The sequence below is a fragment of the Cariama cristata genome, unplaced genomic scaffold (genome assembly GCF_000690535.1).
Source record: "Cariama cristata isolate BGI_N322 unplaced genomic scaffold, ASM69053v1 scaffold9323, whole genome shotgun sequence".
NCBI lineage: Eukaryota > Metazoa > Chordata > Aves > Cariamiformes > Cariamidae > Cariama > Cariama cristata.
Genome location: NW_009608943.1, coordinates 23,588 through 38,459, shown reverse-complemented (window position 1 = coordinate 38,459; position 14,872 = coordinate 23,588). Strand labels below are relative to the sequence as shown.

At 38.3% G+C, this 14,872-nt stretch overlaps 1 protein-coding gene across 1 annotated transcript in view; it reads left to right on the top strand.

Annotated features, from left to right (window-relative positions):
• BMP2K (BMP2 inducible kinase) overlaps positions 1 to 14,872 on the top strand; it is a 36,954-nt gene that overhangs the window by 11,503 nt on the left and 10,579 nt on the right. Inside the window, exons 9-14 of the mRNA XM_009697346.1 lie at positions 647 to 807; positions 2,107 to 2,285; positions 3,297 to 3,392; positions 4,141 to 4,328; positions 6,386 to 6,543; positions 12,664 to 12,777. Coding sequence (XP_009695648.1) covers positions 647 to 807; positions 2,107 to 2,285; positions 3,297 to 3,392; positions 4,141 to 4,328; positions 6,386 to 6,543; positions 12,664 to 12,777 — 896 coding nt within the window. The remainder of the gene's footprint in view (positions 1 to 646; positions 808 to 2,106; positions 2,286 to 3,296; positions 3,393 to 4,140; positions 4,329 to 6,385; positions 6,544 to 12,663; positions 12,778 to 14,872) is intronic.

Sequence of the window (14,872 nt, the reverse complement as noted above, 5' to 3'; positions counted from 1 at the left end):
TGGAGCTCAGATGTTGAATGAGTGTTTTTGAGCCGTTGGACAGTTGTAAAAAATGTGTATACTATAACCTGATAATGGGATTAAAGCTCAAAAGTACTTTAGTTTTGAACATCTTTATTACCCTGGTGGACTATTATACATTTCAGAAGTACTTCAGGGAAGATGTAAATATTTTGAGCAGTTTATGGGTGTTTGTAACTGCCAGAGGCTAGATCTCCTAACAAAAAGTAGAAATGAGTTGACTTAACAGATAAGATTTTTCTTAATCTTATTTCCTGTATGTATGAACAGTAATCATATCTCTAGTCATAGGATTGCTGACTCAAGTGCTAGACATAACTTTCACTCACTACTGTGAACTGAGGAAAGCTTATACAGAGAAATTTCATCTAGTGTCATGGTCTCCTTGGGAATAAGGCAGTTGCTTGCTTAATGGTGTCCTGCAGCAGTCATGTATCCTATGGCTGCAATGAGTGGTGAGTGGAATTTTAGGAAGCAAATTTTAAGGTATTGAAATCCAATTCAGAAGTAGAGCAGCACATAGTTAAGACATAATTGAGCTATTAAGAGATATGCTGTGTCTAATTTGAAGAAGAAACAGTCTTTTTTAATCAACTCTCTTCTGTGGGAAAACTTGCCATTTCAGAATAACAGATACTGTTGGACCAACAGAAACCTCAATTGCACCGCGACAAAGACCAAAGGCCAATTCCAGCACTGCCACTTCTAGTGTGCTGACCATCCAGAGCTCAGCAACTCCAGTCAAAGTACAAGTTCCTGGTGAATTTGGTAATCGTGGCCAAAAAGGTAACTTAACAAAATCTAAGGATGGACCAAAACAAATGACGAATGAATCTTGTATTTCTTTTTTCTTCTTGCTCTAGTAGGGATAACATATAAAACTCAAATTCATCTGGTTTTTTTATATGCGAAAACCCAAATCTTTATCATTTCAGAAAGACTCTAAATGTACAAGTAATAAGTTTGACCAGGTGCCAGAAAAACTAAATGCAAATTGAGAAGTGAGGGTATTTTTTTCATTGTGCTTAACACTGATTTTTGAACTAACTTTCCCACTGTGGACTGTGAGAAAAGTTCATTAATTATTGGAAAGTCAAAACTGAGCATGAAAAGTACTGAGCTCTTCTGTAACAAACTGCTTTCATTGTAATAGGAAAAATATTTTCCCTGTGCATCAGTAAGTCATGAGATATCAGTAATATGTTAGTATTATTTATAGACTGGAACCAAATTTCACTTCTCTAATGACTGACCAGTGCATTTCACATTGTACTGTGGGTGCAATAGAGGGGCAACAGAGGAATAATTCAGGGAAACTCAATTGAGTGAAATGGGTTTTCAGTAAATCCTTTCAGGTTTTCTTTATCTCTTTCCTAGTTGCACTCTGTGATGTTACGTGACTGTTACAGTACAGGAAGAGTAGCTTCAAGGGCAGCATTGGGAAAGCCTCCAGTCAGAAGGCCCCTGAGAATGTTTGTGTTCCTGGTGTAAACAACTTTTACTAGACAGGATCCAAATAACATCCAACTTGGAAAGCTTTTCCTGTTATGATAACGAACAGGTCATTGAACTGGGCACTTCAGAATATAAATACAGCACGCAAGAGAGATTAATTTATGTTAGTAACTGCTTACTTAAAAGGCAGCAAAAACAGTTGAATGGCAAAATTCATCAGGTGTTCTGTTTAAGGGAACTAGGCTGGACTAGTGAGCCAATAGTTCTCTTAAAAAAAAAAAAAAAGCGAGAGAGTATGCATTCAAAATTGTATGTTTTGAGGGTTAGGGTTTGAGATACTAGAAGGTTCAACTTAAGCATTAGTAAAGCGGAAGTCTTGAATCCAGCTTGCTCTGTCATGAGACCAAAGGAAGCTTCACACACCTAAGTAGAAATCGTGCATTGACAGATGTGGAAGTCTTTTCAGAGAAGTGAACTTAGTATCTACCAGCTGTACTAGTTGTCTGACTGGGAAGGGAAATTTATAAACTGTTTCACCTTGAAGTGTGAAATAAAGATGTTAACTGCCGTGGAGCACTCTAACTAAACTTCAGAGATCAGTATGTCAGTAGTGTTGTCTGCGTATCACAGAAACAACGCGACTAGGGAATGGACAAGACATCTTACAGTCCCAAGGGACCAACCAGCACCCCCCGCAGCAGAACAGAGTTCTCCAACAGCTGCAGCAGGGCGACTGGAGACTGCAGCAGCTACACCACTTACATCACCAGCAGCAGCAACCTGCCATTCAGGATGCTTACATTCAGCAGGTACAAGTCGAATCTCTTAGGTTTCTGAGACACACATTAGCTTGTTAATAACACTTGGAATCATGTGCTGATTAAACATTTCTGCTGTTGCTGCCTGGTTTTTTTCCTGCTAGGAGGTAAAAGGATCGTGCCTCCTGCCTCTTCTTTTGACGTTTGATTTGTCTCTTCATAGACACTGTAATGCTTATCCTAGAAAGTTACTTTCTTTGTGCTGTCTTGTGTTTGCAGTTTGACCTTGAATCCCAGCTTGCTTTGAATCTCCACCATGTGGCCCAAATAAAAGTTTTGTGTATGTGTAAAAGTGATTGAGATAAACATTAGAAGTTACCTAGGTGACAATGCTATGCTTGCAGTAGATGGTTGTACATACACTGAGTAGGATTTTTGCAGTTTTTGCTTTCTTCAGTTTTTCTTGGACAAGGAAGAGCTTCCTTTTTGTAGTTGTTCTGTCTGCCCAGATTTTTCATGGATACCACGTATTCTAACACTGGTATTCTATACCATCAAGTATAATTGCTTAAGTTGTGTAGCATAAATAACTGTAAACATAACAGAAGAGCAGCTAGGTCAGACAAGAACTTTCAGATCCTGTCCAAGACACCTCAAGACACCTTCTTGCTATTCCCCCCCTCCCTGTTGAGAAGTTATTCTTTAAAGCACAGCTCGTTTATTTTACAAAGGGACTCAGAACAGGTGAAAAATGCAAAAGTTGGGATGTTAATTGATATGCCTCAGAAAAGGAAGTGCTAAATATGTAGTCAGATTTTTTTGGTTTGTTAAACAGGCTGGTATTAATTGGGCGAGGGGTGGGGCAGGAAAAGCTTCCAAACACAGAGTCGTTAAAAAGCAGTGACTGAATTGCAAGCTGATTCTTGGTTATGTGATGTTTTAACTGAAAAATGCTGTTGAGTCACAGAATTAATATTTTAATTGATGCTTCTTCTAAATATCTGGATGTTTCTAAAAGGGGATCACGACGACTTTAAGCTATTTTCTTCTTTTCAACTATAGTATCAACAAGCAATGCACCAGCAGATGGTCCAACAGCAGCTGTTGATGCAGTCTGTATATCAGCAGCAACCTTCCCAATCTCAGTATCCTGCTATGGTATGTGAAGAACGGAACATAGATGTCACAGTCGTAAAATACATGCTGTGTTTGTAAGTCTGTTGTGAAGATGCAGTAAGAGAAGTTTGTGAGTAGTTGTAATGAGCTGTGGATGTGGTAAATAGTGTGAAGTTCAGCATCTAAAATGGGGAAAAAAAAAGTTAACCCAAACTCGGCTGTGAAAGCTTATCTGGAGTTGCACTTCTGTATTAATCAGATGGGCTATATCCTAAACTTCATTAAGTAGGTATATACTAATTTGAAACATGCTTGATGCTTAAGGTTTCCAGTAGTGACCACAGCAACAAATGTATGTTATGCTACAAAGTGATAGAAGACATGGTGGCATCAAATTTCTACTTTAAAAGCAAGAAGGCTAACTAGCATAGTCTATTTTTCAAAAGTCAGGAGAAATTGTCCTGAAATTTTGACTATTAATATTTAAGAATAGGGTATGATGAAAACTAGCTTCTTAGTGCTACAGTAGCATATACTTAGGTTGGAGTAATTGCAAAAAGCTAAGTAGTAATATGTTAGATAATAATGGTATCGCTGATCTGTTAGGGCAGTTTCTTTTTACCATGTATGTTATAATGGACAGGTCTGGCTTCTTGTTTCTGCTGAAGCTACCAAGCTTTTCTAGAGTGTGGTGGTTAGTGCATCTGGCTGCAAGACCAGTATTGTTACTTTGCAGAAGAGATTCACACCGGCTCATGAATTTTAGTAACATGATCATTACCTTACTTAGGTGCAGCAATATCAGCAGGCTCTCCTACAGCAGCAGATGCTTGCTCAGCAGCAACAGCGGTCCCAACAGGCACCGTCTCCTGAATATATCACTTCTCCACAAGACTTCTCACCAGCCTTAATCTCCTACCCTGGGTCACTTCCAGTGCATGCTGGAACAGTGGCGGATTCTCCCTACCCTGCAAGCAGGCAAGTATTCTGACAGAGATGTACCCAAGGGTTACTTACTGCTTACATTCCTAATTTTGATGTGCACTGCTGAATCCTTTCCTCGGAAATTAATGCGTCAACAGTAAGGTATTATTTAAAGCAGTTGAGTAGTTGCTGTTTGGTGATAAAGGATATTTTGGGAGGAAAGTGGGACGTTTAACTTGTTAAAAAATGAGCCTGGTACAACTTCTTAAAGAACCTGTCTTCCACTTTTACTTGTTCATGGATTTATTCCAGGATCTGGCTGCTAACCACTTTTGCTTAGGATGGTCAGTACCCTATGTTGAATGAGGTTATGGGTGTGTGAAAGTAATCTCAAATACTCTTTTAAGAGAGGCTTTATAGTTGGCATTTATTTGCTAGGGCTTCTAACTCTTGTGTCTATTGATCAGACGTCTGACTTAGGTATGTAATGTGATGGAGTACACCTCATCAGAGATATGGTCCTTTTGCAGGGGCCTGTGGACTTACCTTTGCTTAGTGAAGTATAATAAATAATGACTTTTCCATGAATTCTTATGAAAAACAGCATGTGGAATAAAAAAAACGCTTCCTTTTCTGATTTAAAAAATATAAAAATCACAAATTTGTCCAGTTTCACTAATGTTATGAAGTAGGTTATATATTTATATAGGTTCCTACTGTGCTATATTGAAAGAGAAGTCCTTTGCAATTGTGGAAACGCTGCTGTCTTTGGTGCACTCAGTCTTGACACAGGCTTTCAGTTAATAGTGTGGCTTACATGTTTCAGGTGCTACTGTCATTCTTAGTCTTTTCTAGGTTAGAGTGTGTTGAAAGAGGAAAAGGCAAAATATTTTCCTGCTATAGGCTGGATTGATATAATATGATATATCACTGTGACCAGTTTGGCTTCATCTCACCAATTAGTCTAATCCCTAGCAGAGAGTGTTGTCCCACACTTCTGTGCCCGTATCTGAGACTTACCAGCTGTACTGTGGTCAGGTCTACTGACAGAGTACTTCTGTCACAAATAATTTCTGAAAGCAATCGTTCCAGTCAGGAAGTAAATACGTGTATTTCCAGTTTCTCTTCTGTGTGTTTGGCTGAAGATTTTGATCCTGCTGTCTAGCTTCAAGTCAACGACTGTGAGTTAGCAATGGTTTGCAATGCATAAGATCTTGTAAACAAAAAATATGACTACTTATATGAAAGGAAGGGGTGATGCATTTCTTATCCTTTGACATATTAAATGCATTGTATTGTATTGCACATTGTCCTTCTCCTAGTAGAAAGAGCCAGTAGTCTTTTGGGATGGCAGCACCCAGGCTGACAGGAAGTAGCCCCTTCCCCTTTCTCTGGTCTTAGAGATGGTTCCACATGGAGCTGGGCTGCAGGTGTGGCCTGCAGAGCCTGGCCAGGCATAGACAACCGGTTATAGTGCAGTAACTTGCTGATTGCTGCTTTTCTAGCCTGCTTCAGACAAACAGAGAAGTGGTAGCTGTAATTGCTAAAATGTGCATGAAAGAAAAAACACATCTGGTCAAAGGTTTCCTTATCTGTGTAGATTAGAGTAATAAAAGCAGAAGCTGTTATGTCAGCTGGTTAAGTTAATTATATCGGTTGGATGGATGTGGGATTCAAAGACACTTAATGTGTCTATCAAGAAAAAAAATTTGAAAGTAAAGAGAACCAATAAAAATTTCAAACATATTTAGTAGGCTTTTTTTTAAGGAAGACAAGGCAGTCTCCTATGTCAATATAGAAATGACCACAGGTGAAATACAGTTTTTGCACTTGCACAGAATTCTTCATCAAGGTGACATGCTTTGGCTACAGTTAATAAATTGAAAAATAAAAGTCCAAGGATTGCATACAGAAATGATGTGATCAAGCCACATATTTCAAATTATCTGTTTTCCCTTAAATTAGCTTTCAGATGTTTTTGGGATAAGCTGTTAATGCATGTGTTACTTGTATCTAGTATTTTGGCATAACGAAGCATGTCATAGATTTTCACCCTGATAAACAATCCTGTAATGTTTCTTTTTATTTGCTTCCATGAACTGACTTTACAGGTCGGGTATTCCTGATGCTGAAGCAATTGCCAGTTACCCAAAGCAGAGCATCAATAACCCACCTGATATGTCAGGCTGGAACCCATTTGGAGAAGACAATTTTTCAAAGTTGACAGAGGAGGAGCTGCTGGACAGAGAATTTGACCTGCTAAGATCAAGTAAGGGACACTTGAAGGCTTATTTTGCTTCACAGTAAATAAGGGCTCTGTAGTTGCTCAGCGCTTCCAACATCTGTCTTGTTGAAGGGCCGTGTGGTCTGTGTACAGAAAATTCTTTCTGAGCATTTGAGGGCAGAGTTGGGCCTGTCTTCTTTCTTTCCTTTCCCTTTTTGAAAATGTGTGCAATAGGAATTCACTGTCTAAAATTGGTAGTTACTGGCTCAAATATTGCAGAAATGGTAATATCTTAGCTCTTAAATACTGCTTATGTCACCTTGATTGTTAAGAAGCTCTGAACAGCAGAGGTGTGTTGTCAGATAGGAAGAAAAGTTTTGCTGCTTGCTTTATTCCTTTCCAGCTTTTTTCCTTGCACACCAGAGCAGAAGATTCTTCAGGTCTGATATGTCCTTTGAAAATGCCTGAAAGAAAATTGATCGATTACATTATGTTAATGTTTTGTAATGTCCTTTTTGATGAGTGGCTACATGTAAGGGCTGCTTTATTGTTCTGATATGGCAATAGTTGAATAAAGTTTTTCCTCTTAAAGTCAGTTATCTCAATGGTTTTTACTTGAAATTACTTCCTTTTCTTAATTGCTTAACACATGCTCATTAGATGCTCTTCCTAAAACTGGTTTTGTCAAGATCGGATTTTTTAGTGAGACTTGTAAGATGTGACAGTGTCAAAAACCAGATTGTGTATACTTGGCTGACTATCAGTAAGTTCCTTGCAATTAAAAATGCAGTAAAGTTGAATTTGAAGTATTTGAAAAAGAAAAAAAGAAAAAAACCCAAACCTAACAGCAGCAAAAAAAAAATCCCCAAAACCTATGCCTTCAGTTGAGTCTTTTTCTTCTTGGATTTCTGTGTCCTTAAATGTAGCTGAACAAGACATGCGCGTTACCTGTTAATCTTTAAGGAAAGTGACTGGGTTGTGGTTTGTTTTGTGTTTGTGTGGTGGTGGTTTGTGTTTTTTTTTTTTCTATGAAACTCTAGTTGATTGTTTTCACTTGTATCCTGTGTTGATCAAATAATGACTCCTATATTTGAGGTGTGGATATAGCCTGCACACATTTTACACTAAAATGACTTACTGCTAGCTGGGGAAAATGGGTAATGCACCAGCTGAAAAATAAGCATTCTTTCTCAATCCAAGTTTAGAATTTGAAATTATTTAGTAGTAGAATTGAATATCCTTAGGCATGCTGCTTCCAAATGAAGCCTTAGAAGTCTTTTGAAATAATACACGTGTGAATCTGGAGAAGGTTAGTTTGAACCAAAAGGTCATCACGACATTACCAATTTCCAGAATCTTTGACTGTTGGACTGCTGACTGTAGCTATGGTAAGTTTTGAATTTGATTTGGTTAAGCCACGTGTGTTGAACAAATGTAAGTACAGAAGAAGATATGAACCAAGGACATATTTCAAGTGGCTTTACAAAAAAGCTGGAAAATGCTATAGAAGAAATAAACTTGCTTGGAGTAGCTTAATAGGCTGGTTATAGTAACCCAGGGAAACAGAAAATCATAGAATCATTTAGGTTGGAAGAGACCCTTAAGGTCATGGAGTCCAACCGTTAACCATGTTCCTAAGTACCACATCTACATGCCTCTTAAATACCTCCAGGGATGGTGACTCAACCACTTCCCTGGGCAGCCTGTTCCTGTGCTTGACAACCCCTTCGGTGAAAATGCTGAATTGCATGCAATTAGACTTAGTAAAGTCTAGAATAATTTGGAGCTAAACGCCGCTAACTGCTGTCTCTAAATCTCCAGCAGAAAGAACAGTTAACTACTCCTATAATTCCATTATCCAGTTTTTGTACTATGTGTGTGAAAATAGTCAGAGTTTTTAAAGACTAAATCTACTTGGGCGTGTTTATGGCTCACCTCTTGGTAAAGATAATTCAATGCACAGAAGAGCTGGATGTGATTAATAAACTTCATATGCTGTGTCAGAAAAGTAAACATGACAGTGTAGTTTTGCTTAGTAATAACCAGCATTAGGGGTTTTTGGTCACTTGAATGCGGAAAATGTAAAAATAAATTATACACTTGACCAATAGTACACTAGATGGCAGGCGTGTTTGTATGTAACATGAGGTGCAGTTACAGCTTTTCATAGGCCTGGCTTCTTCTCTGTTAGAGCTCCTGTGGAGGTCCCTCATTGCTAGTTTTCATCTCGGTGTATGTGTGTTTGTGTGTACACATAGATACATACATCAAAGACTTGAAAGGCCTCTTAACTTTGTTTTTTGATATTAAGGATGTTGTGCCAAAGATCACATGAACTTACCTTGCAGTGTTAATGCCTTTACTGCAGTCAAAGCAGAAATATTTATACTTAATTTTGTCTACTGGTACTTTCTCAAACTTAGATGGATTCATGAGAAATTGGGAGATCTATTGTACAATTAAGGTGTATACCTATAAAACTGTCTTTAACTGTGTAATACTTCCTGGAGTTTTCTCAGATGTATCTTAAGGGTTAAGGCTTAATTTTCTTTAGATGTAGATTATCTGTTATGAGAAAAAAAAACCCTGCTGTTTACTACTGAATTATTTTTTTGCTCAATTTTTGAGTTTACTGTGAGTCATTTTTGCCTTCTAGAGGAAACAGAATTGAATAATACAGGTTTCATAAACTGTTATTTTTTCTGTTACTAAACCCGGTTGCTGTCCCGTACTTCATAACTCATGTACAGTGTTATGTAAGTTTGTCTTTTTGTGATGTTGCATGGTGCTGAGTAGCATCCTTTCATTCCACTTCCAAAAGCCTGGCTTGTATTGTTGAGTTGATGCTTTATTCATAAACTAAAAATATTTTTAAATCTGTCAAATATTTTTTAAAGCTGTTGTGTTCAGGATGGTAATACACAAGTAATTAAATATAGGCAGCCTTTGTTAGAGGATCAAGATGTCATCATAATTTGTCAGGCTAACATTACAGTTCGATTTCATGCATTTAGTAGCTTAATGTCATAGTGTATGTAGTGATGGTTATTGCTGTGATGATTAATCCCTTTTCCTTTAAAAAGGGAGTTAATTCATAGAACAGAGTACCTTGCTTCACTTTGTGAAAGTTTTTGTGGTAAAAAGATTACAGTTGCAGTAAAATGTAATGTGCAATTGAATGAAGATTTCTGAACTGAGCACATTTGCGGAGAACTTTGATAGAGTGTCACAGGGTGGAATTGCTGGTTCTTGTGTACACTGTTTCTGTGTTGTTGTCGTCATCATTGGTATTAATGATGGTCCAGAAGCAACACATTATGCTGAGATTCTGACAACGTTGTGAAGAAATTAATTTCTTACAAAGAGCTTCTGTAACCACTTAATAATCTGTGCAGAATTGGGAGCCAAGAAGAGGAGTCACTTTTCTCGCTGGGAAAAAATACCAGTGCAGCCTTCACACTAAATCGCACAAAGGTTCTTGTTAGGCTCAGAATCATCTTGGTGCTTCAACAGAGACGCCTATGGGTGCGAAGCCTGCAAAGCTCCATGCCCGTCTCCTTTGCAGTACGTACAGTATGAAGGAACTACCTAGGCCATCTGTGCAAGAAAGAGCTGTGGTTCTTACCAGGCTTTCCTTGTGCACAAGTGCTTCTCATACTTCAGAAAGTCCCGAGAGCGCTGTCTCCTGAGGATTCTTGGGCCTGTCACTTGAACGGAAACAGCTGGATTCCTTGTTCGTGGTTTTAAATAACTGTACTTTTCTATGGAAGGGTCTACTGTGCCACGTGGTGCATGATCGTGTCTCTGGCAGCAGTCTGGGCTGCATTTGTATGATTATTCACTGAAGGAAAATAAACTTGGATCTTTATTTTAAGGAAGTTGCATCTGAAGCACAATGAAGTCCAATACTGACAGTCCCACTGAATCTACTTCTGCTTGTGTGAAGCTGGAGAAACCATCGCTGTCTCTTTTCTCTCGAACGCTCTCTGATAAAGAGAAGTGGATCTTGTTCCAAGGTGGACAAATTACACTTGTGCCTCAGAAGACTGGAAAAATGGCTCGTCCTTTTCCAGTAGCCTTAGATTTGATGAACTGCCAAATTTTAAACTTTATTTTCCAGGGAAATTTGTCCCAGAATATATATGCCTAGGTGCTGCGGAGGAGTTGAAACCTTGTATTTACTCGCTTAACCTAGTTTTTCTTGCATGCTTAGCATTTCGATCCATTTTGCTTTCTGCTATCTGTAGCCCTGATGCTGAAACTGGGAGATCTGATCATCATCTAGGGGCTTGAACTTGCATAGTCTTGCATGCCAGCATTTGCAGGGAGTCTCCAAAGAGTCGTTCAAGTTGTTGCACCCTTAAAAGTTACTCTAGAGTTTGGTTGCCTGCAGACTGTGCAGCAGTCAACTGGTTTTTCTCTGGAGGCAAGACACTAGTAGGGATAATAGAACAAAGCATCCCTCACTCAGACTGCATTTAGAAAGATGCAAGTTGAAGGTCACACACTTTGCTTCTAAGACAAAACTCAAAAAACCCCAAACAAAAAACCCAACAAAGTAAAACACCACCAGCCTGCATACCCCTCCTGCAAAAACCCCATCAAACTAACCTAAACCCCCCAAAAAACCAAAACCCAAAGCCAAACTCTTTCTCCCTGAGGAGAGAAAGCAATGTGAGTATGACTGTTCAGAATCAGGAGTAAGTACTGCTGTTGGATATGATGCTTGGCAGTTGTTTGTCTTCAAGGCTCAAAGCCAATGGTATGAAACACAGCTGCTAGTCTTTTGTGCATCTTGGCTAGTATTCTCTTCTGCATTGCTGTGTCATGGTAGGGTAATTTTATTCAGGTCTGTTAGTCTCTGCCTATTTCAATGTGTATATGTTGAGGTGAGAGCAACTGCTTAGTCTCCTGTACTAGGAGCCCCCACTTGGGATTATATTTTGAGTGGGGGTTGCCTGTAATGGAACGACTCCCACTTGTATTTCTTTGGAGAGTCTAACAGTAGGAAAGAGTAAGGCAATTCACATTACCGACACTTGAATACAAACAGAACACTTGTCTGTGAAAACTGGCATGTAATGTCAAAACTCTTGGGCTTTGTACACAGGGTTAACATGCATCTGTCTGAAGTAGCTTAGTTTGCTGTCTAGTCCCTGGTGGTTGTCTTGATAAAGCTGCCCAATCGCTGTATTGAAGGACTGAATAGGATATGTGCGGGTAGCTTGATACATAATTAAGGCACAGTTCAGCTGCATCTCTGCAGTGGCAAGTTGTCAAGAAGGTTGTGCTGCAAATTGTTTGGAGGAGCAACTGCTTGCTGTGAAAAAGGGGAAAACAAAATGCTGTGTTTTCTGCATAGAGGGTGCAGGATGTTAGGTAAGGTGGGACATCTTGTCACCATGGTACTGTTAAGTGGCTGATGGGCCTTGCTTGGACCCTCCTGAGTTGCAGTGTGGTGGTTGGGCTGGATCTTAAGTTGGCAGTAATAGTAGAATAAGAGCTTAGACAGAAAACCTTGTATTTACCATTGCTAGTGCTTTGAATTTTTGCTGTGTTAAAAACCTTTTGTATATCTCTCTTAAAAAGAAAGAAAAAAAAAAATCAGTCTCCTAAGGGTTGAAGACTATGCAAAACAGACACTACATTTTTCTATGACACTCAAATTGTTTTTAATTGCTAACGGATCTTAGATTTTTTAATAAAAAGTACTCCCAGCTATTTTGCTCTGATTGTCAAATTTTCTCCTTTTGTGGCAAAGGCTGGCCAAAACTTGGATAAAAAGAATGATTTTGTGTTTTAGATAAGCATAGTGATTCTAACTTCAAAACCTCAAGAGCACAGAGGACTAGTAGTTTCTATTACAGAGCACATAAGCTACATATAACATATAAGAGAGATCCTCATTTAAAGCATTCCAGCACCAAATACATGCAGCTTTTGGTGGTACAAGGGGATTAACAATAGGTTTGTGCAGATTAATTTTCCTGAATGATCAAGCAGTATGAATTAAAGATGTAGGGTATCTTTACAACATTAAAAAAACCCCATAATCAAGAGTATATCCCTCCCTCACCCCATACAGTAGATCTCTTTACCTAGGCCTAAGACCTGCCATTTTTATTTTATTTTATTTTTTGTTCTGTTTCATTTTGTTTTTTACAGACAGGCTGGTGGACAGGAGAGCATCTTCAGATAAGAATGTGGAGCCACATTCTGCTCCACAGAAAAACCTTCCTGAAGATCCCTTTGGTTCTGTTCCTTTCATTTCTCACCCAGGCAAGTTACATCTGTAACATCACTACCTCATATGTATATGTATACATACGTACAACTTGCTTTCTCTCTCTCTGTAAGTGTTGAAGAATGTACATCTGGTTAAATGACCAAAGAATGATAAAAGTGTTGGCTGCCTTCATGGGTTGAAGAGATTTTTTTTTTTTTAATATGTTGATTACCTCCAATTAAAAACTACTTCTGCATCCAATTCCTGGTTACTTGTACAGCATACAGACTATGTAGTCTTCACAGTGCAGATACATTGGACCAGCGCAGTGTGAATCACTTGCGTAGAAGCAGAAGTGCTTTTGCTAAAGGCAAATTACTTGCTAAGATGAAAGTTTGCTACTTCCCTGTAGTCTGCTTCCAACTCATGCTGCTTCTTTAGTTCAGTTCCCCAGCCAAGTTAAGGTTGTAAGCTTCTGCTGCATTTAGTGCATAGTGAGGCAAAACAAACAAAATACCTTATGTTATCTGTATATTTGGAGGGGAGGGGGGGATTCGTTACTGTGTTTCAGTTCAGCTTTGGCTATTTTTAGCTTGGATGGAAGTAAAAATAACATTGTATGTGAACTTTGACTGTGAGTGTGAAATTGCGTCATTATACAACTTAATCACCAGTTTAACATTTGCTTGATCAGCACTTTTTAATAATTTTTTGGTACCTGTGGCAAAGTAAAACCTACATGACAGTTAAATGGTAAAAAGAGCTTCAGTTACTTATGGAGCCTCTTAGGTGCCTACCTAAGTTTTGAGAATGCTTGTGTGATAAATGTGCCTTGATAGGACTTTTAAAAGCTATTCTTACAGAAGTTCAGATAACATGCCTTAAAATAAATCACTTGGGGTCAATCTAAGTTAGCATCCGTGTTTCCTTTCTCTTTCATCTTGCATTGCTGAAGGTCATCTTCTAGGGCTGCTTAATGCTCACAAGTGCTCTTGTACTATACATGGTGAAGAGTGAACAGGGTAACACTGTCATATTCTGCAGGGCAATTTGTAAAAACACCTCTGCATCCATGTCTGCTCCTGTTGTTAGAAAGACTTGAATTAATTCTGCTTGGTCTGTTGCTGTGCTCTTAGTTTCTCCTTTTGTTCTGCTCATTCAGAAAGGACAAGCTTACCTTTTGTCATCCTGTTAATATTCAGTAGTTCAAAAAAATGTGAAAGCAATTCATAAGTGAAGAAATGTTTGCTCTATAGGTGGCAGTTTGGAAGGATTTACCCTAGAGTCTTCATTAAAGAAGTTGCTTTGTTTTATAGGTGAGCCTAAATTCATATGCAAAGTGAACAGTAATAATTACACTTAATCTGAGATGGTGACTATCAGGTGCTGTCTCCTGTCTTGAGTATTCATACCCATGTGTCTAGGGATTTTTTTTTTCTTTCCTCACCTTAGGTCTTAGAAATGTATTTGCTCATTGCTGTTTTTCAGGTAGTTATAATATAGTTTAGATTGTAATGAATGGCCTCGCTATATTATGTCATATGTTTTAATTGTGTTACTTTGAATCCAAACTTCAATTCTTGACATACTAAAAAACAAGGGGAGATGCCTTCTACTAAGAAAAAAAAAATCAAATTCAGTCATGGCTGAACGGTCAGACTGCTTGAGAAAAAAAAATCAAATTCAGTCATGGCTGAACAGACAGACTGCTTGAGGAATGTTGAGTTCATTGTGAACACTGTTATCTGTGTCATTGGAAAAAAAAATCATACGTTTATCAATAGCCTTTCTTCTGCTGACTCGTAACTGGAACTTAAACAAGTGTACATACTGGCTTGATTTCAAGGAAGGTATTTTTAATTCTGTGTGAAATTACACTTCGCAAACAAATTTGATGTGATAAATCTTGAAATCTGAAGATACGTCTTTTAAAAGCTGGTTTGTTTTCCCCACGGAATTGTTCTTAGAAATGTCTTGAAATGAGCTGTTGTAAGACGACTAAGAAAAGGAGAATGGTGTTGACTTAGACATATTTTATTTCTAGTTGAGGGCTTCCTAGGACAAAATTGACAAATATCCCTAATACTTAGATTTCCTCTTGTACTTAACATTTCTTTCTGATTTGTTCCTTGTGATTGTGAAAGATTT